Source organism: Fukomys damarensis, unplaced genomic scaffold, assembly GCF_012274545.1.
Source record: "Fukomys damarensis isolate Sample0158 unplaced genomic scaffold, DMR_v1.0_HiC HiC_scaffold_13, whole genome shotgun sequence".
Taxonomy (NCBI): domain Eukaryota; kingdom Metazoa; phylum Chordata; class Mammalia; order Rodentia; family Bathyergidae; genus Fukomys; species Fukomys damarensis.
In genome coordinates, this window is record NW_022900925.1 from 12,748,150 (window position 1) to 12,765,597 (window position 17,448).

The 17,448-nt window shown below is 54.1% G+C and overlaps 1 protein-coding gene across 2 annotated transcripts in view; it reads right to left on the reverse strand.

The window, feature by feature from the left end:
• Nucleotides 1–3,354: 3,354 nt before the first annotated feature.
• The window catches only part of Spns3 (sphingolipid transporter 3 (putative)), a 46,175-nt gene continuing 32,081 nt past the window's right edge, over nt 3,355–17,448 (reverse strand). For both annotated transcript variants that reach the window (XM_010611355.2, XM_010611354.2), the window contains 4 exons: nt 11,264–11,329; nt 4,954–5,052; nt 4,676–4,847; nt 3,355–3,741 (listed from right to left, as the gene is read on the reverse strand). In XM_010611355.2, coding sequence (XP_010609657.1) covers nt 3,653–3,741; nt 4,676–4,847; nt 4,954–5,052; nt 11,264–11,329 — 426 coding nt within the window. In that variant the 3' untranslated portion in view covers nt 3,355–3,652. The remainder of the gene's footprint in view (nt 3,742–4,675; nt 4,848–4,953; nt 5,053–11,263; nt 11,330–17,448) is intronic.

The following is a 17,448-nucleotide window of genomic DNA, read 5'->3' on the forward strand; positions in this document are numbered from 1 at the left end:
TGTGTGTTTGCGTGTATATGCATGCTTTGTTTTGTTTTGTTTTTCCAGTACTGGAGACTAAGCCCAGAGTCTTTGAGCTACATCCCCACCCCTTTTTTATTTTTTATGTTGAGACAGGATTTTGCTAAACTGCCCAAGGTAGGCTCAAACTTGCAATCCTCCTGCCTCAGCTTCCCAGAGTGATGGGATTACAGGCATGCACAACCACCCCCACCTAACAGTTTTATTTTGATGATCAGAATTCACTTATCCCTCTTCCTAACAGCACTATGGTTTCCTGGCCTTAATGGAGCTATAAACCAAGACATGGGCACAGTTAGCCCAACTGGACTTTCATGCCCAGGGATTTAAATCTTGAGTTTGTGGCAAAAGAATAGGGAAAAATGTTTGAAGACCCCCAAATGAGAGGGCCTGAATCACCTAGCTCCTGAATCCCCTGGATACCCATCAATTCTGTAAGCTCCGGATATGCTCCCAATAAACACCTTTCCTATTTCAACCCAACTCTGTTGCTTACAACCCAAATTGATACCCAGAGGAGCCAGTGCCAGTCACACCCCTGACTGTGTTGGGATAAAGCACAGCTCAACCTCCAGGACCTCTGCCTGCTCTTTTTTTTTTATACCGGAGATCGAATTTGGGCCCTTGCACTTGCAAGGCAGGAGCCAGAACGACTGAGCTAAATCCCCTGCCCATGCCTACTCCTTTAGGGACTTTATTAGTTCAACAACCTCACAAAGAGCCCACCCAGGGATAAGGGAAAACCACACACTTCAGGAAATGAAACAGACAAACTTGTGGCTGATGTTAAGGGAAAACAAGTCAGGGTTGGGGTACAGGAATATAGATATGCATGCTCAACCACTCAAGCCTTAAGTCGTTATGGAAGGAGAGAGCTTTTACCAAGACTTTCTACACACCTCCTCACATGCTCACACATGGACAGGCTCACCTGCAAGCCACATTTCACCTGCCAGCGAGTCATTTACATATGAAGTGATCAGGGTCAGGCTTGAGGACCTGCCTACTGAACAGCATTTTTCTTCCTGTTGACATTCCCAACAAACAAATCAGAGTATGAGTGACTGGGATTACCCAATAAGTGCTCTTCTGAGCCAGAAGATGGGTTCCATTTACCAGATTCTTCCGCTCTAAGCCAAGTAGCCTGGCTATCCAGGCCTCTCACACCTGTGGCCTCAGCCCCTGGTGATGGCCCCAAAGAGATAGGAGCCAAGAGAAGCTAGGGGGATCTGGCTTGGCTGCAGGATAAGAGATTTGTCCGCCCATCCCAGAACTCTCCAGGCCCTGACTCCAGCCCTGCCCCAAACCACTTTGATGAAAACATCCTATCACTTCCTCCTGTCTGGCTGAGCCCTGGGAAGAACCACCCTGCCCTGCTCAGCACCCCAAGTGTCATAATGCACTTGAGTCTGAAGAAGGGGCCCTGGTTCGTAGGATGGAAGTCCCAGCCCATCAGGGGACATCCAAAGCCCCTCTGGTCTCAGCCAGTCTCTCCTGCCTCCTCTCCCCCCACCAAAGACACACACACTCTCCTCTCTGGCCACACCACAACCCTCTGTGATTCATGACAAGTCTTCTGCCCCAGCCCCTGCACCTTTGTCTAGTACCTTCTACCCGGAATTCACCTCCTGCCCTTACCAACATCAAAGCCACTTCCTGGAAGGCTTCTGAGGAATGCGATCCCTTCTGCCCAAAGGAGCATCTCACTTGGCCTAACCCAGAGTGTCCCCATCCTGCCATGGGCTGTGAAGTCCAAGAGAAAGGCTGGAGTAAGATCTGCTGCCTAAAAATGTGATGAGACTCGTGGATACCAATAAGTGTTTGCAGAATTGACAGGAATGAGGTTTCCCTTTTGTTTTTCAGAACTGGGGGTTAAACCCAGGGGCGCTCCACCATGAAGCTACAACCTGAGGCCTTTTTATTTTGAGGCAGTGTTTCTCTCTCCTTGCCCAGGCTTGAACTTGCTGTCCTCCAGCCTCAGCCCCCAAGTAGCTGGAATTACAGGAGAATGCCGCTGTGCTCAGCTCTCTCATCTCCCTCCCTACACCCTGGACTCCGGTGGGGCAGGCAGAAGAGGAATATTCTTACTCTTAGGCAGCCCTTGCCCATATTCTGAGATGTGAGCCTCACAGCTGCTAGGTGGAAGATTCAGATACTGGAACTGTGCTTCTGTGAATCAAGACCCAACCTGTGAAAATCACATAAGGCTTGAAGTGGAGAAGCCACCTCTGCCACACCTCTGGAATACAGCTGGAGAAGCTGCAGCTCTGAGAGAGATAAGAGGTAGCCCTGATCACATGGTCAATGAATGCTGAGGATCCATGGCATCCTGGCTCCAGTCCAGGCTGATTGCCTCCTTCTCAGGGGATTCCTTATAACTCCAAGGCAGTCTGTTTCATGAGCTCTGGGGTCAAGTCATGGATCAAGGGCTGGTCAGCCAGGTGATGCCCACTTCCGAGGGAGGGCTGACTGGGGGTAGGGGGGCAAGTGTAAGCTGAGCTGGAGAGTCTAGCTTTGGCTTAATCTGTCCCAGCCAGAGAGGGGCACGAAGAACACTGGGCAGCAGGGATGGGGCTGCTGGCGGGGGTCAGGGGCCGTGCAGGCTTGCAGGTCACTGTTCTACCCACAGCTGCTGGGAGGCAAGCACAGCCTGGCACAGCAGAGGTAGCAATCAGCAAACAAGCAAGTGATCTGCTGGCTGGGCTCCAGGGGAGGGGACAGAAGCTCAGGCTCCTGGGAGGACAGAACATGCCTCCTCACGGCTGCCCCCCTGGAAGCTGTTGATCTCAGGCAGGCCTGCTGAGCTCAGCTGCTCAGAACTCTGGCAAGTGTGGGTGGGTCCCACAGAGCTGGCCTTCCCCGCAGGCAGTGCAGGGGTCAGAGTGTGGGTGGAGCACAGGGAGCATAGAGCCCAGGACAGCCAGGAGTCTGTGTGCACAGCGACACGAGTCCCTCCTCATGGCTTGAGCACAGCTACCCTGCATCTGTGCAGGCCCAGGTGCTCCTTTGAGTGGCTCCCTGGTACTTTGAGAAACACCCCTGCAATGGCAGCCAAGTGAAAACCCACCTCCGAGGCCACCTCTTGTTCAGACGAAGAATTCACACAGAGGGTGTCCTGTGCCCTCATGGCTTTGCAGACTGTGAGACCAAGGCCGTGGTGAGGACTTCAGGGCAGGGGCACCTAGAGACCCAATCTGAGCAGCTCCTTCGATTTCCCCACTTCAGGAGCCATCGCGCACCCTTAGCCCGACCACCTCTATCTCTCCCTTCCCCCTTCCTAAAGACATACCATGAGGCTAGAATAACGGGACTGTCTAAAACTTGAAATCCGTGGGCTTTGTACTGACCATGCTTTAATCGGGGTCCACCAGCAGACAGGGTAAGTACCTAGGCTAGAGGGCCTTGAGCTGGGCACAGGCACAGCCATAGGCCCAGGCCTCCCTTGGAGGGTGCTGACAGCTCAATTCTCAGTCCAGCCCAGCCCTTGAGCCCTGCCAGCTCTCTAGCTGGGAGTGAACAAGTAGCAGGTGCAGATCAGCTGGGGTCCCTGAATCACAGCGAAAGGTGGTTTGAGACACCGGCAGGAGGCACATGGGCAGCACGGGGGCCTTCTTGATCCAGGGAAGGGGCCTCAGGGGACCTCTGTGGAGGCGCTGGTACCAGGAAGCAGGTCTTGGGTCTCCCTGTTCTTGCTGTCCTCATCTTTGCTATCCAGGGTCCCTGTGGGAGGAAAGAAGCTCACAGTTTTCAGCCCCAAAGGAGGCAGAAGGGACTTTGGGAACAGGCCCAGGGACTGTCAGGAAATCCTCCAGGTTCTATTTGCAGGATAAATTCCAGCTCCAACCCCTCTCACTCCCCACAGGGTCACTGCTGTGTGTTGTCACTGAGTAGTTCCAGAGCCTCCTATGGCCCCTCTGCCTCAACTATGACCTGCTGTGGTCTGCTTTCAACACAGCAGCCAGGGCAATGCTTTTCCAAAGCAATCAGACCCTTGGAGCTCATCCCGTCTCACTCTGCTTTAAGATTGTGGTCCTTACAAGGATTTCCCAGCCCCCATGGCTCTGCCCTATACTGCTACCCTCATTCTTACCACTGTCCCTCTCACCCCAGCTCCAGCCACATTGGGCTCTTCATTGGTCCTCAACATATGAGGTATGTTTACCCCCCAGGGCCTTTGCACTAGCTGCTCTCACTGCCAAGAGCACCTTCCACCAGGTAGCTGCGTGGCTTGCTCCCTCCCTTCCTCCAGATTTTGCTCCAGTGTCACTTTTGCAGTGAGGAGCTCCCTGGCCACCCTATCCACAGTTAGAACCTGCCCCTGAAGGTCCCTCTCTATTCCCTTTCCTCAGGCACACACACACTCCTCTCTGGCCACACCACAACCCTCTGTGATTCATGACAAGTCTTCTGTCCCTCTACAGCACTTATCCCCTGAGCATATCCTCTCATTTTTTCTTTTCGTTCTGTCTCCACCTGCTGGAGTGGCAGCTCCATGAGGGTTTAGACTTCATCTAATTCAGTTATTTCCTGGCCTCTGCAGCCCTTCCTGGCATATAGCAGGATGTGACAAACATTTTCCAGTAAATGAATTAACTAGCTGGCCACGGGGTTGGGGTGGCCCCTAGATGTCCATGGGTATGAGCTGCAGGAGTACCTGTGCCAGGCTGTCGGGCCTGAGCCTGGTCTCTCTCCAGGTGCAGTGCAGTCAGCAAGAAACAGCCACCACCAAGGACAATGGTGAAAGCACAGCACAGGAAGCTCTGCTGCAGGCTAAGGAAGCGCTGTAGGTAGGAGTCAGGGCGCTTGGCCCGCAGGGCACTGGAGACCTGCCGAGGAGGGACACATTTCTGCCAGGACCCCCAGGCCATCCCCTGGCCTTAGCAAGCAAGGGGCCTCCCCAGACCACCCCACCCCACACTCAGCCAGCCTTACAAGTCCAGTAAGATAAGGGCTCCCAGCGTCTCCCAGGATGTGGCCTACTGTGATCTGAAGCGCCTCCGCTGTTCCCCGGCATCTGGGTGTCACCACAGACTGCAAAACACAGGAGCCCCAGGCAGCTCCCCCAGTGAGGGCAGATTGGGTGTCCCCTCACACCTTTCCCTGTTCCCTCCTGCTGAGGACCTGCCTGGAAGTGTGACAGGCTGGCCAGGTGAGTAGAACAGGAGGAAAGTAACAACCTTCAAGCCCAGGCGCCTCTTGCCTCATGCCTAGGGGTAGGGGTACATCAGGCGCCTCTTGCCTCATGCCTAGGGGTAGGGGTGCACCCCACTTGACAGTTTGACCTTGAACTGTGAGGGGAGCAGGCATGACAGTGACAGTCCCAACTCAGGGGCCAGGAGGCAGCAGGGGATGCTGGCAGAACAGAGCCAGGTACCTGCATGTACCGGCATTTGGGATGGCACGGAGCACTCAGTCTTCTCAGGAACTTCAAGTCCACTGGGCAGAGGCTAAAGGAAGCCATGCTGGGGAGGCCCACACATCCCCCTGGCAGCGGGAGGGAAGGTCAAGAGTATAAATTCTCAGCTGGAAGTGGAGCTCAGTGGTGGAGCACTTGCCTACTGTGTCTGAGGCCCTGGTTCCATTCCCAGTACTTCAGTACCTCCAAGGAATTCTAGAGTTAGTATGTGGGGGTTCCCACCCTGGATCCCATATCTGCTGGCCATGGGACTTTGGGCCAGTTGCTTCTTGCTTCTGTGCCTGAGTCTCTTCATCCCCAAGTGGAGTACAGTAGCACCTTCCTTGAGGTAACCCCCAACATTACTTAGCTCAAAGACCTCAGGTAGACATCATGCTGAAATAAAACCCCACAGGCAGAATCACCTGTGCACCTGAACATGTGATGCCTTCTTCCCAGCCTGCCTCCCGCTCTTTGGCCTACCTGAAGCATCTCTGTCTGTCACTTAGGGCTTACCTTTGGGTCACTTCCTCTGCGAAGCCCTTTCAGAGTTCAGGTGCCTGCCCAAGCTCCCACAGCCCCCACACATGTGCCTAACTGAGTGCACATCATCCAGAGATGGAAGGAAGGATCCTTTCTTTGTTCACCTTCCCGTATCCCCCACACTGTGTTGGCAGCAGTGCCCCTAATTTCTTTTGGGGTCCCTACAGTGGAGCAAGACATGAGGCACAGAGGGGACTAGTAAAAGCCTCCCAATAAACAAGTTCAAAGAGAAACTTTTGGAAGACTAATCACAGGGGAAACTGCCAGGCCCAGGGCTTCTGCCCTCTAGGGAGGCCACAGAGGAGTCTTCTGCCTTACCACCTTGTCCCTAGACCTCAGTGCCCATAATCTGAGCCCAGCAGAGAATAATAGCAAATGATGATAATAATAATTCCTAACATTTATTGAATGCTTCCTTATGCATTTTATATATCAACTTAACCCATGAGGGAGATGTGATTATCATCTACATTTTATAGACAAGAAAAACTCCACAGAGCAGGTGAGTAACTTTCCTGGGAAACCCGTCAAAATCCCTTCAGGGCATGGCCTTCTGATCACCCTGCTGGGATGTGTGGGAGGAGCCGGCATGTCCTACAATGTTTATATGTTATAGAACATTCAGAAAATGGAAAGAAAGCTGAAGAGGACAAGCCCATTAGCAGCCCTGCAAATGGGCAGGAAAGGAGTCACTACCTGGCTGAGAGCTTGGTGAAGGGCTCTCTAGACAGGGGGCAGTAGCATTAAAAGTGTGGAAGAGGATCCCAGACAGACAATCACTGTATTCCAGAACTGCAGAGGCCTGATGATTGGGTCTGGTGGGAGGGAGCCCTGTGGGTGGGTAGAGCCCAGTGGCAGGGGTCCCTATGGGTGCTCAGCCAGTCCCCAGATCACTGGCACTGAGTCACCCTGCCCAGGTGGTGAGAGAAACTGGGCTTCCTGCCATGGCAGGGACCTGCCTACAGGCTGAGGAGGAACAGCTTCGCACCTTCCACAGGACTTCCTTCTGACCCCATAATTATGTGATTACTCATGGGTGGTTCTGGAGAGACTGCTGGGCTTCCTAGACTGAGGGCTCTGCATGTCCAAAAAGGTCCCTGTGGGGGCTGAGGCTTCTTTGACCTTCAGAAAAAGGTCCAAGCCTCTGGTCCCTTCCTTCCACCACAAAAACCTCAGCCTGCTGGACCCAGAGCAGCCACTGCCAGCCATGGGAAGGCAGGTCTTCGTCTTCCTGCCCACCCTGCCTGTTCTGGGTCCCCACTGGTGTCTTCCTATAGCCACAGGCCAAGGCTGGGCTCAGCAACACCTGGAGAGCCCAGGGGGTAATTTTAGAAATGAGAGACCTTTGGGTTCCCAAGAACTCCAGGCTCACTCTATTCTAAAACAAAACACCTCTGTTTTAGGCTCACCCTTCTCAGAAAGCTGCTCTCTTTATAGCCCAGGGCAAAATCAGCACTGGCCAGAGGAACACAGAGAGTCAACCATCAGGTGCAGACTCCCTGGCAGCCTGCCTCCTGCACTCCTTTCTTGGCCCTCAGTCCAGACACCCCTGGGACAGCGAGACAGACCCTTGAGCAGACAGCTACCTAGGGGGTGGGGCTGAGCAAGGAAACCCTGAGACCTGAGGAGAGGCTAGTAGCCCCCAGAGGTGGGGGGGAGGGCTGGAAAAAAATCCGCTGAGGAAGTGGAAAGGGAGTGAGCAGGGAGGGAGGCAATGAGCAACTTCCGCTCTATTCCCCATGCCGGGAAGTGGGTGAGCTGGCTGTGGGTCATCCCTGGTGGAGTTAGGAGGGAGCTGGAGACCCCATGAGTGGTTTGGGGAGGCAGAGAGCTCAACTTGGGGAGAAGCAGGCTCCAGAGACAGCGTCTCAGCCTCCCAGAAGGGGACCCTCTGGAGCCCAGCCAGCCCAGGGGAAGTCGCCAGAGGTGGGTGTTGGCTGTGCTGAGCCAGACCACTTTCACGAACACAGCCCCCTGCCACACACAGTGAGGGAGTGAGCTCTCTGTGGCGGAGAGGGCTGTGTGAACAAGGGGGTGTCGGGAATTTTGCGATGGCTGCCCAGATGGGCAATTTGAGTACGCTGGGCCAGTGTCTCTAGCGCGCCCCGGAATACTGGATCAGGCTCCTTTGGGAAGTCTATCAGAGATGCAATTCCCTCCACTCGTCTAAACCCACCGAATCACAGTGTGAGGACACAGGACCTGAAACTAGTAACAAGCTCCTCCAAACTCAATTCTTATACATAATGAAGCCTAAGAGCCGCTGGACCAGACAGGCCCAGAGCCCTGGCTCCAGAGAAAGTCTGCATTCTCCCTCAGTGGATTAGGGATCAAAGAAAGCAATGTCCTGCGGCAGACTACCTCAGGGGGTGGAAGGCCCACAGGACTCCTTCAGGGGAACTGATAGGTACTACCACTTTATCTACGGTACAGCTGAGCAAAACAAGGCCAGGAGAAGTTAGGTCACTTGACCAAGATCATAAAGCTGTTAGGGACAGGGCTGGGAGTGAAAGCAGATGGACCGCTGCAGAGTCCTCGCCCCATCAAACCTCCCACAGGTTCCGGCCCACCTGTCCCACTGTCCACCCCTGTTTTCCCCTCACCTCCCCCACCCCTTGGCCTCCTCTCCACCAGTACTGTCCTCCCAAACATGCAGGCCCCTCAGCCCCTGCCCACTCATTCCTAACCCATGACATGCACACACTCTGAGGTCTCAGGGCCCTCTCTAGCTTCTCCCCAAAAAGAATCTCACCTCCAGCCCCAGAGCAGGTGCACATGGCCCGGAAGACCTCCCGCCCATTCCTGTGCACACCCAGGCCTGACCTGGCCCTGGACCCCATACCTTGCTGCTCCCCACATGTCAGGGCCACCTCTCTCCACACCGCCCCTCTCTGTCCCCCACAGGCTGTTCTGGCCACCTCTCTTAGGCTTTTTGTTTGGTTGGTTGGTTGGCTGGGTTTGGGTTTTTGTGTGTGTGTGGTATTGCAATGCTGGGCATCAAACCCAGGGCCTTGCACCACAGAGTCACACCCCCAGCCCCTTTTTGTTTTTTTGTTTGTTTGATTGGTTGGTTCGGTTTTTTTGGAGACAGAATCTGCCTACCTTGTACAAACTGGCCTCAAACTTTCCAACCTCAATGGGTGTGGTGGTGCATGCCTGTAATCCCAGCACTCTGAAAAGCCAAGGCAGGAAGATCAAAAGCTCAAGGACAGCCTGTGTGACTTAGTGATTTACCAAGACCCTCTCTCAAAATTAAAAAAAAAAAAAGGCTGGGGATATAGCTCAGCATAAAGGTCCAGTTCCATCCCCAATATTGGAAAAAACTTTTCTATTCTCCTGCCTCAGCCTCCTGAGTAGTTGGGATACAGGTGTGCACCAACAAAACCAGCTCTGGCCACCTTTAAAAATCCAGCTTCTTGGGATCTTGTGTTACATCTACGCATCATTGTCCCTTCTCCCATCACCATGTGTCCTACTATGCACAGGGTCACCCACAGCCTACCTGTTGTGTGCACAGTCCCTGAGACCACTGCCTCCTATGCCTCTACCAGGGAATCAGCAGAGGAGGCTACTGAACTCCCAGGGCTGCAAGGACCAGCCCAGCCACGCCCCCGCACCATGTAAATGCAGGAAGGTGGTCGGCTTCCAGGAGGTGCGGAGGCTGGAAAAGGGGCAAGAAGCTTGCTGGGTGTCTATGCCTAACTGTGGGACTGGAGGTTTGCAGGCCAGGAAGAGCAGCAAGGAGTTGTTCCCAGCTCCCCCATGGGTTAGACTCCAGCAGGCCAGCCCCGCACCCCCTTCCCTCTTCAGTTCTACAAGGAGCCTGGCTCTGCCAGGTTAATCATTCTTGCAGACATAGACACCAGGGGACACGGGCCCGCAGTCTTCACATATCTGTGGGGCTGTCATGTGGATCCATGCCGTGGGGGGCAAGTGGAGGAAGCTGCGGGGGGCACATGCAGCTCTGTTTATACTGCCTGGGAGACGGAAAGCTGTGTTGGGGGTAGGGATGCTCATCTCCCTGTGTCCAGAACACTTTCCAGCGTGCTGTCTTGCTCACGCCACTTAGTCATGATTACCCCTTTTTGTAACAAGGAAACCAAAGCCCAAGGCCATTCCACCGGCCTGTGGAGCCCAAGTCATTGTCTGGAGGGAGAGGCCAGAGAAGGCCGCCACCCCTGTAGCTGATACATGTTGGGAGCCAAGGACAGGGCAGCCCTCTCCATGCTGGCTGAGCCTGGGCCATGGGAGGGGGTGGAACAGCTCCACAGGGAGTGAGCATCCTGTCAACAGTCATATTCAAGAAGGCCTTGTTGACTAATTAAATAACTCCACATTCCCACAGACCTTTCAAACTTGGATTTCAGGACACCCAGATTTCTTTGGGGGACAGAGAAGAGCAAGTAAAAAACCTGGGAATTGCTGAGAGTCCCAGCCAGCATTCTCTTCTGGGCAATGGGCAGAAGTTCCACCCTCACAACAATCCATGAGGTAGGTACTCTTAGCATGTCCATGTGGGGAATCTGAGGCTCAGAGACACAAGTGACATGCCCAAAGTCACACAGATAGTGGCAGAAGCACAGCTGAAGCCCAGTCATGTTTCCTGACTCCAAGCCTGTGTCCCTGCACTGCCAGTAGCCAGGTTGCTCTGACTCCCTGTTTCTGGGTGGGACAGTGGCACCAGTAGGCAGCAGAAGAGCTCAGGGTATTCCCGGGCCGAGGAGCCTTCTCTTTGTTCAAAGTCCTTCCCCACACACCTCCCAGAAGGAGGCAAGGAGGCCACAGAGAGCGTTCAGGCAGGGCTGAGCTGGACTCTGGGTGTAGCGGTCATGTGGTCAGGACAGTACCAGGCCTCTTAAGAGCCTGAGCCAGCCCTTGCATGACAGCCCACAACACAAGAGTTGGGGTGGGCACAGCTGGGCTCAGTGGCCATTGCTCTAAAATCGTCCATCTGCACCCCTGAGAGCAGGCTTGCTGAGAAGTGGCATGGTAAAGAAAGAGGGAAGGAGGCAGTCCTGCCCAGTGCTGGCACAAAGCCTAGGCACTGTGTGATCATGGCCCTGGCACCTGCCTTCTCTGAGCTTCCCTTTGCTCATCTGCAAAATGGAGGTGACAATCAGAGGAGACATTTGAGTGTCAGGGACCTGTGGTCCTAGGCAGCTGTGAGTGGCCTTGGTCCCCTGCCCCAAGGCCTCTCCAACCCCCAGGCTGCCCAATAGCGAAGGGCCAACCCTGGGTGGACAGAACCAGCTCCCCACTGCTCAAGAGGGCCCCGGACCTGCCCCCACCACACCCCACACCTACCAGAAGGATGTCAGCCACCACCGCCCAGTTGCAGGACAGAAGCAGCTCCCCCAGAGCCAGAAACACCTGTGGAGAAAGCACAGCTGGGTGAGGCTCCCCACAGTGTCTCTTTCCACCTGTGGACAGGAGAAACTGAGGCTCCACAAAGGGCAAGACCAAGACTGACCGCAGTGGGCACTGTCTGGATCTGGTTTTCCAGTTCCCAGTCTTGAGGGTGGGTAGACAGCCCCCGGCCGGCCTGGCCAGTGGCCACAACCCAGAGGTGAGTACCAGGCCCCAGCCCTGAGAAGTCCATTCTTCCTAAGGGACAGTCCTGGGACCCAGCTCTCGGGGTCACCCATGGGCCCCAGAGGAAGCAGCCAGGACCGCCAGGGCACTTTTTTTTTCCTATATCAGGGATCAAAATCAGGACATTGTGGCACCACTGAACTACATCTCTGGCCCTCCCAGGACACTTTTAAAACAGAGGAAACACTCTTGGAGAAGAGGAAGGCCAGAAGACTGTTTAGAGCTTGCCCACACCTTATCTGTTGTCTTCTGAGGCCTGTACACAATGACGAGGCACCTACTGTGTGTAGCCAGCCAGTCTGGCTGGAAAGCCCACAATGGCCTCTCCCAGGCCTTCCCTTACCCAGACCCCTAGAGCAGTACAGGGCTAGTACTTTCACATTTCGGGGAAACTGGGAACCTAGGGAAACAGAACCGAGTCAAGCCTTGTCTGATGTCACCAGCTGGCCCAGGGAAAAGCCAGCCTATTGTACAAGGTTTCTGACCCCTATCCAGTGCCCATGCTCTGCCCTGCTCCTAATGTTCTCCAATGACCACAGGCAACTGTGGGCCGGTCTTACCCAGTTCCCTGAAACTTTCACCTCGTGCCAAGGGATTAGGACAATCCTCATTCCCCTCACTCAAGAACAGTTTAATGAAGCAGCAAGAAGAGAAAGTCTCATTTATCAGAGCAGAGTTCCCAAGAGCTTATTGCTGGAGTGGAATTAGTCATTCCTGGAGTCACGGGGCTGTGTACCAGGCAGGGGGCTCAGGCACTCAAAGACCTGATGCTCAGAAGCCTGTGAGCACCAGGGTAGAGGAACAAAGAACCACTGCCAAACACCTACTGTGCACCAGTATATCCACTGATAAGTTGCATGTCACAGACCAGGGAACCCAGGCTCAAGATTACACATCAAGTCCTATCTTGTAAAGTCCCTTACCCCTATGGTTGGCCTATGCACAGTGAGGGGGAGGAGACCTTTGGCAAAAAGAGCTCAGAGGCCTCCAGGGTTCACAGTGCCCAGTGAAACTGGCATGGGAGAATCAGACAGGGAGGAAGGTGGCCCTGACCAGAGCCCTAAAGGCCAGTCAGGATGAGGATAGGCTGAGAAGAGCTGCAAGACCACAGAGTAGAGGACCCACAGGATCAGAGGCAAGAGACTGGAATGTGCTCTCCACACTGGGTGGGATAGGAATCTAGGCAGGCACTGGTTAAGGGTGGGTGGAAGAGGCCAAACCAGACTCTCTATGGCTGCAGCCTCTGGCCCATGGCACACAAACGGGAGATCCCTCAGGGCAAGGTGGGCCTACCTCAGGACCTAGGACATAGGGTGGGCACCCACAGCAGAGGGAGTCAGGAAGTTGCTGGTTGGTAGTTCTCAAGCAAGGCCTGGACAGATCACTGTCTGCATCCCTCTTGATAGGGCCTACCAGCCGGCCTCCTGGGGCCACACGACAGCCAGGCCCGACTCACATCAACCCTCTGCCATGGCCACGCCTTCGGGCCTCCTCCTCCTGGGCCACCAGGCCTCTCCTCTCTTCTCCTCACATGCCAGCCTGCCCCTGCTGCATCCCCTTCCTCCACACAGTCCAGACTCCAGCAGCCCCAGGCACACAGCCACACAGCCTCTGGTTTTGTCTCTCCCCTGCACGGTCCGCGCCCACAGGACACACTGAAATATACCTTTTCCTTCCACCAGCTGGGGCAGGGTGGATCCTGATCCCAAAAAAGACGATTAGAGGGGGGCAGCAGCCACAATGGGGCTTTTCAGGCTGAACGAGCAGTCCAAGGATGCCAAGTTTCCTCAGACACACCTGGAAACTGACACCACATCTCCAAATCCTTGGCTCCACTCTGTGGCTTTGAGGGGCATAGGGCTGGCTGGGGAGAGGCTGCCTGCTAATCCCTTAATTACAGAGGTTCCCCACCAGGGGCAGCCCAGCCACCTCGGGAGGGGCTCTATGACAGAGGGGTGTTTCCTTGCCAGTAAATGGCCCAGACCCACCTGCCTGCTGAAGCACCCAACCTGGGGAGCTCCATGCTTCTGGGCCTTGGTTTCCCTGGCTGAGTAATGATGAAGGATCCAGATGCCTAACCAGTCCTAAGGCACCGAGAGACAGCTCCTGATGCTGGTCGCCTCACTGTGCACGCGCTTGCAGTCCCCACAGGCAGGGCACAGATCAGGTCCTAGTTCGATGGCTCCTGTGACTGGTTCAGATTTGGGTTCCTCCATTAAAAAACAAAACCAACCAACATAAAGGGCCCCTATTCAATGAATTTAGTACCTATTCAAAGCCACTCCTACCCAGGCATCTCAGCCCTGTAGTCCAGGCCCCTCCTGGACAGCCACAAGGCTCCGCACACTGGCCAGGGTTCTCCCTGTTTTCCACCCCTTCATGTCCTCCCAGCGTGGCTGAGCCAGCCAGGACACAGGCACAGTGCCTGCCAGTGAGCGCACTGCTGAAGCTGCTCATCCTCGGGCTCAGGGGAGCCAGGGAGAACGGCAGCAGCTCGACACGGGGTGATCTGACTTGCCTCTCTCACCCTCACTCCCCTGTAGTCCTGTCTGTTCTGCATCCTTACTGCTCCTCAGATCTGCCTCCACCTCCTGGCCACTGCTGCGGCCCAGTCTAGGCCTCCCCTCCTCTCCCCGTCCTCTCCAGTTTCCCAGGCCCCACCATCCTCCTGACAACAGCCCCGCAGGGGACTTCCAAAAGGGAAATCAGGCTCTGTTCTCCTACTCTCTGTCTTAGTCCTTGCTGGATAACAGGGCCTGGGAATGCTGCCTGGAACCCAAGAACTGGCTGAGCTGGGAGCCCTGCCCTCTGCCATTTCAGACTCAAAGGGTTTCTCCCTGGAGCTGGGGAAGCGAGGACGAAAATCCCTGGCTTAGTCATCCCTGGCCAGAGAGGTGTGCATATTTTCACAGCCGTGCTTACACGGTTACACATGCTCCCGTGCTCCCATGCGTACAACCACACAAGCGTGCACAGATATTTGCAAGTACAACCATACGTATGTAAGGCCTCACACGTGCACACAAGCTTTAGCTCATACCTGCACATACACATGCACTCACTCGTAGCCTGGGAGCTACACACAAACCATACAACACAAGTCCATGTACATGTAGGTAACAGGGACGACATGCAAAATATCAAGCATGTGACGCCGGGCACAGTAGTGTACACCTGAAGCCTCCAAGCTCAGGAGGCTGAGTCAAGAGGATCACCAAAAGTTCAAAGACAGCCTGGGTTACATAGTGAGACCCCACTTCAAAAACAAAAACAAAAACACTGGGGCAAGGGCATGGATCAAAGAAATAATGGCTACCTTAAATATAGCCCAGGTTTGCTGGGTGCACTTGCTGAAGAACAGCCTCGTGTGCACACAGGTATGCACACTTGTGGTCTCATGAGAGTCATAGTGGGTCACACACACACAGACACACACACACACATACACACACGTACCCTCGTGTTCATGCACATGGTTGTGAATACACTCATACCCCACACATACACAGCTCCCCTCGTGTACAGCTACATGCAGAAGTAGGCACAGCAGCAAGGCAGCAAGGAGGCGAGGTGGAGCCCCTGCCCCCGTGAAGGTCAGCCCAGTGGGGTAGAGGGCCAGCATCCTCAACCTCAGTCCAGCTCATTCTTTCACCTGGGCAGTAACTGATCTCTGAACTAAAGAACAGATTCTAGCCCCTGCCAGGAAGGAAGAAAGCCTATGCCCCCCACAGACTCATGATACCTGGAGCAGAACAGAGACCCAGTCTCCTCCCCTCATGGATCAGCTCCTTGCCCACAACAACTGAGCCAGTCAGTGCACAGCCCCCAAGGCACAGACTGGCCACCAGTGAGCCGCTGTGCTGGCTGGCATGCTTTGCCCCTAGGCTTGCCAACCTGTAATGGCAGGGCCTGGCATTGGGGCACAAGGGCACTACCTGGTTTCCAGGGGCCAGCCGCAACCCATCAGACTGATAGGTAGGCAGGTTGGGAGTAAGGCAGTGAAGGGGCAAAGCTCTAGGGTCCTCCTTGGAAATTGCGGGCTCTCCTGAAGAGCTGGGCTACCCATGTGAAAAGGACACCTCTTGGATCCTGGTAGATAGGTGAGGCCCAAAGCAAGGCAGGAAGGGCAGAGATGGGCCTTGCTCAGCCCCTTGGAAGCAGCCCCTGGGAGGGCCTGCTTACTCCAGCCCAGAGAGCACGAAAGAAGGGGCACATCCAAGAAAGCTCCCACCAGGACCAGGTCTAGAAAGTGACAACAGCCAGGTGTGGTGGCACATACCTGTAATTCCAGCACTCAGGAGGCTGAGATAGGAGGGTCATTGTGAGTTAGAGGACAGCATAGGCTACATAGTGAGTTCAAGGCTACATAGGGTGACACTGTCTCAATGCCCTCCTCACCACCACCAAAAAAAAGAAAGCGACAGAGAGCTCAGAGCTGGGCTCTTGCATGGCCCAGTTGTTAGAGCCACCCCAGGAATGAGGAGCCATGACTGAATCCCCAGCTGACCCTTGACCACAGCTATAGTACACGCACAACCTGGCTGGTCCTCACCAACCACTTCACAAGGTCCTCTTGGGGCAGAAATGAGGGCCCTATCCTGTGTCTTTGCTCTGGAGTCCTCAAGGCTGAGAAGGGTGGAGTCTCTTCCTGGATATAAAGGCCCTGGTGACCGCCATGCTGGCTCTGCTCTGGGCGCTGGTAACCACACCACCTTGGACAAAGAGGGAGTTTAGAGTTATGAGCAAGTGTCCCTCCTCAGTAAAGGTACAGATAGAAACTGCATCACAGACTTTCCTCCTCTTCAGAAGCAAAAAAGAACCGGGGGATGAGATGATTTTTCACCAAAGAATAAAATCTAATGAGATGTGCATCAAATACTGGTATCCAGGCCAAAAAGGCAGGTGGTTCTGCAGCATCGCCCTTCTTGGTTCCCCTCTACAAAGCCAATCAACAAAACTCTCCTATCTGGGAGCAAGTAAACTGAGTAGCTGTCCTTAATGAAGAACCAGAAGGAGAAGCTGCTGGGGAGAGGCCAGGAAAATGGAGAAAGTGAACAATGACTCTAGTCACTGCCTCTACTTTGGGCCTGGGGGTGCCCCCATCCCAGAAGGGGAGGCACCCAGCAATTAGACAGAAGGAACCCTGTTATACCCAGCATTTACCTAAATCCCAGAAGAGAAAGCAGAGCCCAGGTATTCTCATGAAATTCCCCACAGTCTGCCTGAGCCCTGCAATTCCCTCAGGCGACAGAAAAGTCTGAGGAACGTAATGCTCGGCTCAAGCTATGGCCCCTCTGAAGAAGACAGGGTGACAGTATGAAGATCACAGCAAAGAAGTCAGAGTGGGAGCAAAGCCACCCACACCCAGGTTAGGGGAAAGCAGAGAGCAGGTGAACTTTGCAGACATTCAGTAGAGAAAAAGGGAAGGGTGGGGAGGGACAGAAGGATGGATAGAAGGAAAGAAGGGAGGGTGAGGGAAGAAAAAAGGAGAGGGTGAAGAGGAAGGGAGAGAGAAAGAAAGGCAGAACCCAACCTAGAAGATAGATGATAAAGAATAAACAAAATTCTCTATGTTGGCTTCAATCATAGAAAACATAATACTAATAAAGAAAATATTCAGAAGACCGGGGATTTAGCTCAGTGGTTCTGCTGCCTGCCTCACAAACACAAGGTCCTGAGTTCAATCCCTGAGGGTGAAGAGGAAGGGAGAGAGAAAGAAAGGCAGAACCCAACCTAGAAGATAGATGATAAAGAATAAACAAAATTCTCTATGTTGGCTTCAATCATAGAAAACATAATACTAATAAAGAAAATATTCAGAAGACCGGGGATTTAGCTCAGTGGTTCTGCTGCCTGCCTCACAAACACAAGGTCCTGAGTTCAATCCCTGTGACACA